This window comes from Neolamprologus brichardi, chromosome 11 (genome assembly GCF_056152115.1).
Source record: "Neolamprologus brichardi isolate AB-2024 chromosome 11, ASM5615211v1, whole genome shotgun sequence".
NCBI lineage: Eukaryota > Metazoa > Chordata > Actinopteri > Cichliformes > Cichlidae > Neolamprologus > Neolamprologus brichardi.
The window spans coordinates 15387138-15393739 of NC_142114.1; the positions used below are offsets into that span (position 1 = coordinate 15387138).

General features: G+C 37.2%; 2 protein-coding genes across 2 annotated transcripts; both read right to left on the bottom strand.

The window, feature by feature from the left end:
• Positions 1-470: 470 nt before the first annotated feature.
• LOC102789433 (rano class II histocompatibility antigen, A beta chain-like) lies at positions 471-3080 on the bottom strand. Its single transcript, XM_006801474.3, has 6 exons — positions 2919-3080; positions 2492-2758; positions 2104-2385; positions 1227-1337; positions 1105-1130; positions 471-1006 (listed from the first exon to the last, which is right to left on the bottom strand). The coding sequence occupies exons 1-6, from the start codon at positions 2980-2982 to the stop codon at positions 980-982; spliced, it is 777 nt and encodes a 258-aa protein (XP_006801537.2). The 5' UTR covers positions 2983-3080; the 3' UTR covers positions 471-979.
• Positions 3081-3759: 679 nt separating this feature from the next.
• LOC102785038 (H-2 class II histocompatibility antigen, A-R alpha chain-like) lies at positions 3760-5159 on the bottom strand. The gene is made up of 4 exons (XM_006801284.3): positions 4996-5159; positions 4515-4778; positions 4147-4428; positions 3760-4060 (listed from the first exon to the last, which is right to left on the bottom strand). The coding sequence occupies exons 1-4, from the start codon at positions 5051-5053 to the stop codon at positions 3933-3935; spliced, it is 732 nt and encodes a 243-aa protein (XP_006801347.1). The 5' UTR covers positions 5054-5159; the 3' UTR covers positions 3760-3932.
• Positions 5160-6602: the final 1443 nt, after the last annotated feature.

The following is a 6602-nucleotide window of genomic DNA, read 5'->3' on the forward strand; positions in this document are numbered from 1 at the left end:
TTTGCAAACCTTGGTTGTAACGAGTGGTTATTTTAGTTACTGTGGCCTTCCTATGAGCCCAAAACCGTTCTGCTCTAACCGCTGAAATCAGCAAGACATTTAAACTCAAAGAACTACCACTGATGGGATGTTTTCTCTTTTTCATACAATTCTCTGTGAAAGAATCAATAGTTCTGGAAACACTCCAGTCTGGCACCAACAACCATGTCATGTTCAAGTTGGTTAAATCACCTGCCTCCCTTTTGATTTGACCATCTTTACATGCCTAAGTGCATTAAGATGCTGCCATGTGATTAGCTAATTAAATATTTCTGTTACCAAGCAGTTAAATGGATGTACCTAAAGAAATGGCCTGTGAATGTATGTCCTCAACCACACATGGATGGAATGTTTAAGCAAACACAAGTGTTATATTTATTATCAGTAGTTAAACGACATTAATGCTGAAATTGATTTACCATCCACACCAGGGTAGCTGGGATAGAAAGACAGGATGACACATGTTTGTTACACAGACTAGATAAACATGAATTTAAATAATTACACGTTTTCTCTGCAATGTCTAAATATTATGCCCTTACTGCCCATTTCCTGTTTTCACCCAGCAGTGCTTTACAGCTGCCATTTTCGACATGTGCTGAAGGTTTACCTGCATTAACAGATTTTTTGGCCACTTGAGGGCGGTAGAGTAAGCTAAAAAAAAAAAAAAAAAACCCCATCATATTACATTCAATTTTTAAATTCTCCTTTCCAAAATGAAGCAGACAGGAAACAGTACACAGCTGTTTGCTGGTGGAAGCTCAGCTGATGTGATGCAGAGTTTGGATCAAGTTTACAGTGTGAGGAGAAAATGTGGATGATGTGAGTCTCTGTGTGTCTGTGAAAAGCTCAGACGACAGTTTAAGGACAAGCAAGTCGACCACAACGTTTTACATAATCAGAACCAAAATCTCAGTGAAATCCAAAAGGCTGCTTCGACTCAAAGTGTGTCATCGGGGTATAAAACCTGCAGAAAAAAGAAAATCAGATTTATTATAGTCTGGTAGATGTTTCCACATCTGTTTCAAAGTGATGGAAAAATAACTGTTAAATATAAACATCTACCTCGGTGATTGACACCATGACCCGCCCTGCAGAAAGGTTCAACATTTTTATCAATAGATCTTATCAGTAGATGCTGTCATGACAAAAACATTATTTTATGTTTATTAGAAAGAATCTCTCACCACTGGATTTCTTCTTGTAGTAAATGAGCCCAGCAACTGAAAACACCAAACCCAGCAGCAGCCCTGCTGCACCAACAGCAATCTTATCTCTCCCTGAGTCAGGCGATGGTTCTGAAAACACATTTATCAGCAGCAGCAGATTACATCTACATATTTTACACTGATGTTTAATAAATAAATATATGAATCTTTCACTTTTCTGATCAGATAATCCTTTTTCTAATGACTACATAGTGCTTTGATGTCGTAATGTAATGTATTCACATTTAGATGACACTTCTTTTATATTATTAATAACTCCAAAGTGCATTAGACTACAAGTTGCATTTTAATCATACATTCATGCAGTATTTTATTAATCTTCCTCATGTGGATGGCCAGTTTAGAAGTGTGAGCTGACCTAGAGTAACATGCTTGTCTTTGGACTTTAGGAGGAAGCTGGAGTAACTAGAGTTACACATGCACAGGGAAAAAATGCAAACTGCATACAGAAAGGCCTGGCCAACCAGGAGTTTCAAACCAGGAACCTGCTTGCTGTGAGGTGACAGTGTTAACCACATCACTGCTATGCCGCTAAATCCTCTTGGTCGTTTTTAATGTGTGGCAGCATGGGACTTTTACTGTGAATTCCCTGTTGGAGTTCTCTCATAAAATTTCAAAGGAATGCTGCTGGAAAATGTGGATATATCCACAAAGAAAGCAAAGTTGCATTTGAATGATAATCAGTTATGACCGTAATGATTTGGATTAAATGTAACTGGCATTTACTTATTATTAAGTTAACTGGCTTTAGGTAAACATGTCAAAAATAGCATGAAATATTGTGTAATTTTCTAATCTAAAGCTCAGATACAGGTGGCATTAAATACTCTCTTACCCCAGTCATATATCATCGGCTTCATGAGGCTTGCATGCTCCACCATGCATGAGATTTTTTCCGCAGGTGTGGGTGTATACTCCAAGTAGGAATGGATCTGGTAGAGCCAGTTTCCATTTGGCAGCTCCTCAGTGGAAGTCACATCAGTTGTTGTCTGCTTTCCGTCTCTGAGCCACGTTAGTTTGATTTGTTTTGGGTAAAAGTTGTACGCGCTGCAGACGAGCATGCTTGGACGTCGGCTGTCTGCTGCATCCACAGACCTCAGCCAAACGTAGGGCTCGACTACAGGAAACATTCAAGTCATTAAAACAAAACTTGACTTTCTTTGTAGACTGAAAGAAAGAGAGACAGTTTCGAGATAATTGCTGTGATGTTTTGTGAAAATTACCTGAATTCTGGCGCCCATCGTAAAACATTTGGACACTTCTTTTGCAAAGGTTTGATTTCCATATCTGATGTTTCATAAAGCCCTCGTCACCGTTGAGCTTATCTGCAACTTTTATTCCGTTCTTTGTGTAACCGACTACTTTCCCCACACTGCTGTTGTATTGGACTTCTAGCACTTTATTAAAGTAAAACTGATCCACGAACATGGCATCGTGGCCGTCAGGGGAAGTAAACTGGCAATGAGCCACATAACATCCAAAGAGAGCGCCTGAAAAATGTTTTCCAACAAACAGTAGTTAATATGGCTAGTTAAATGTATATCCTATCATCACACATCACATGCTACAGCTAAACAGATAGCTGCTAAGTAGCTATTTGAGTCTGTTGTATCACTTTGATCAGCAGTATAAATAAAAAGTCTAACTTACCGTCTGTTGAAAAGACGAGCAAAAGCACAAAGAAAGGAAGAAAACTGCGAGTATGAGACATCATATTGTAGCGAGGTGACTGAATGGCATGACACCTAGACAGCAGTGGTTAAAGTTGGCACTGAGTTGTAAAAATCAGGAAGTTGAGTTCCCGAAATGTATTGTTTTGATTTCAGTGCTCTTGTTGTCACTGGGTACCTCCCCAGTTATTTTGCAAAAAATCTCAGATTACCGATGGAAAAAAAAAAAAGAAGTAAAAAATACATTTGGTTAAAAATCAGGGAAGTAAAGATTTTGAACCAGCATTTTCTTTCATGGTGCCACTTCAGTCAAATTGAGTGCTCAGAATTTTTTGTGGATCATGACTAAACAGTCATTACCCAAACAAAACAGAACATTACACATTACTAGTAAAGCAAGTTTTGTATTGGTAGATTATAGTATTTATGTAAAACACAAAAAGAAACACACAGAATACAAAAAGCTCTGAATCACTTTATCGTAGTATAAAATTTAGTGTTGGCTAAACAACCATGATGTGAATTTCCTGATCCACTACATGCTCTGTTGGATTGACATCTATTTACTTGGAGGCCATTTGAGAACAGCGAACTAAATTTAGTGGTCAAGAAACCAGGTTGAGATGATCTCAGCTTTGTCACACAAAAAGCTTTGAATCACTTTATCATGTTTTTGTATAAAAAATGTAATTAAATATATGTATATGCAAAGTATAAACAAAAATAACAGTTATAGTTTTATAAGAAGCACAATCTCTACAAGTTATGTGGTTAATATATCAAAGAAGACAAAATCAAAAATACAACTGATTTACATGATGTACATCGAAGTTTATTAAACACTGTATACATTGTACAAACTCACACTTAGTCTCTATCACATGTTGAGTTACTGCATTTGTTTTGTGTTAATTTTATTGGCTTTAAATGGTACTGTGCAGAAATAATATAGTGTTTGTTTATCATATGCTGACTATATTTAACCTCACAGAAGTTACTGTCGTTGGTGTCCCTTTACAAAGAAAAATACTCCGACTGTGACTCCCAGTAAGCCCAGACTCAATCCCACTCCACAGAAAATAGCTGGTCCAAGACTTTGATCACTGTTCATGAGCTCAGCTTCTGTAGAGAAAGTTAAAGACAATATAAGTCATTACAGACACAATGAAATTTCTGTTTTTAGTGACTTCATAAGGTCAAATATTTACCCCAGATTCTTGTTTTGGGTGTCTCCAGTGCCGAGTGCTCCACAGTGCAGCTGTAAAAGTCTCCTTCACTTGGTGTGAATGTCAGAGTGGAAAACTGGTGGAAGGTTTGATCTTTATTAGGAAAATATCGACTGAGTGACACCCCCGTGGACACCGGATGGCCATTTTTGGTCCAAGTAACATTGATGGAAGGTGGGTAGAAATGATTCACAAAGCAGATCAGGCTGTTTTCTATTCCCAGCTCAACTTTGTCAGAAGAGAAGAGGACGATTTCTGGAGGGTCTAGAGGAGGTAAAAACACAACTAAAACTTTCCTCACCTTTTTCTCAATCATGTCTGTACAGAGATTGATGCTGAGGTTGATTTACCTTTTTCTTCTGGCACATACTTCTCTTCCATTGCAGCAATGTCTGTAATTAGTAAACACCATTTCCTGTTTTCCAAAGCATCTTTAAGGATACTCAAACCCACCAAAACATGACTCGGATCGGGAAAAATAAAATTGGGAACGGTGTAGACAATCTCTTTTCTTGGGAAATCGGCATATAAAAACTCTTCGCCATCAAACTCAAACTGAACCTCTGTCAGGCCTTGGACGAAACAGCCCACTATGTAGGTCATTTCATGGGGAACTGAAAAACAAAACTGGTTACTACTGAAAAGTATAGATGTCAAGTAATATGACTGCTAATATGTACAGTTTATGTCTAATAATGTCTTTTCAGGCATTTGCATTCTTGAGAAACAGAAACAAAAAATTACTCTGGGTGCTTAACATGTCTCGACACATGAACTGCATGCTCCAGAACAAACAAGTTGCAATAAATGGTTAGCTTAAAACATACTTACTCTGTGAGAAGACACAGAAGTTGTTGAGTATGAGGATTAAGAGAGGAGCGTGCTTCATATCTGTTGTGTTGTGACATCAGTGACAGCAGACTGAGTGGTTCAGTATTGGTTTTAACTTTACCACTGCTGCCAACAGGGAACTTCACAGTGAGTCATATGACCAGACCAGGTCCTGGGGTGGAGTAAAACAAAGGAGTAACTGGAGAACATTCCATTTAAATTTGTTCCGTGAGCTGTTCTTTGTGGATTTAACCAACTAAATTCAAGAAGATATAAGCAGAACCCTATGGCTGATTTCCTGCCACTACACACTATAAAGCCAATATAACAGGTAGAATTTAGTGAGTGTAAATAAGACCCTAGATGTGATCAATCATTTGAATAACACAAAGTTAGCATACTTTAATTTGTTTTGCAAGACATTTCACGTTAAACATAGTCAACACATCATGTATGGATCCAACATTTGATTTTAAAAAATCTAAAAAAAAAAGAGTTTTGATTAACCTACAAATTTCACTTGTGGATCTGGGCTTTTTTTTATAATCTCTCACCTTCTTCTTTCATCTTCCTACATGTTTCTCCATCTCTGAACGCAACACGTTGGCATTTTTGTCTCCTTGGGAAATACAGCAACTGTGACAAACTGCAAAGAAACAGTTTGATGTTCGCTCACATTTGTTGAGGTCTTTGAAAATTTGCATTGAAATTACATGACAAAATGTGACTCCATTTATGCTGACATACCAATGCAACTTTATATAAAGATAGCTAGACAGAAAGAAGGTGGGGGGAGGGGGGATTCTTATTACATAAAAATGGCAATAAAGAAAGCAAAAAGCAAAGGCAACTACAAGTTTCTCGGGAAAACAACAGCTACATTTATCCTCTGTTTAATTTCCTTATACTAGACTTCCTCTACTATACTAAGATTTCAAAAATTATTTTAGTTTCAGACTGGTTCAACTGCTTTATTTATCAGAATTACCGAGGGTGTGTCTGTCTGGAGTCTGTTGCAATCTGGGTAACTGATCTAACCAGGTGTCCCAACTGTTTCTCCACGTTTGATCTTTACTTTTTGTTTCCTACAGTTTGTCCTGTCAAGTTTCGGCTGAATAATAACCTAAGCTTTGGAATAATCTTCCTCTTCACATTAGGCAATCGACGTCAGTGATGGTTTTTAAATCCAGATTGAAAACGCGTTTTTATTCACTGGCTTTTGACTCAGTGGTTGACTGACTTGTACTTACTTATATTTTATTATTCTTATGGTATCTATTATATTTCTATTGTTCAACACTTTGGTCGGCCTTGTGTGTTTTTAAAGTGCTATATAAATAAACGATGATGATGATGAATAATTAGCTATAAAATCAAATGTAAAGTTAGAATACAGCTTTATCTGATCAAAGTTCTTGCTGGCTAAGCGAACACTGACAAAATGTATAGATTTTTATCTCAAACTTTATTCTTTCTTTGATGTGATGATGCCAAAGTGGCACAAACTGATCAAATTGCTCTGTTTTTCTTCCTGTTTTTATATGTAAAGATGTTACGATGGTGACTTACTCTCTTAACTCAGAATGAACGTACTCAAAGTTGATTGA

Excerpts from the sequence above, each read along its gene's own strand:
- LOC102789433 (XM_006801474.3), bottom strand. The coding sequence starts at position 2,982 with ATGATGTCTCATACTCGCAGTTTTCTTCCTTTCTTTGTGCTTTTGCTC. Across the intron at positions 2,759-2,918 it reads GCTCGTCTTTTCAACAGACG|GCGCTCTCTTTGGATGTTAT; the intron begins GTAAGTTAGACT and ends AACATTTTTCAG. Across the intron at positions 2,386-2,491 it reads CGATGGGCGCCAGAATTCAG|TCGAGCCCTACGTTTGGCTG; the intron begins GTAATTTTCACA and ends TGTTTCCTGTAG.
- LOC102785038 (XM_006801284.3), bottom strand. The coding sequence starts at position 5,053 with ATGAAGCACGCTCCTCTCTTAATCCTCATACTCAACAACTTCTGTGTC. Across the intron at positions 4,429-4,514 it reads GTATGTGCCAGAAGAAAAAG|ACCCTCCAGAAATCGTCCTC; the intron begins GTAAATCAACCT and ends TACCTCCTCTAG. Across the intron at positions 4,061-4,146 it reads ACCCAAAACAAGAATCTGGG|AAGCTGAGCTCATGAACAGT; the intron begins GTAAATATTTGA and ends CTTTCTCTACAG.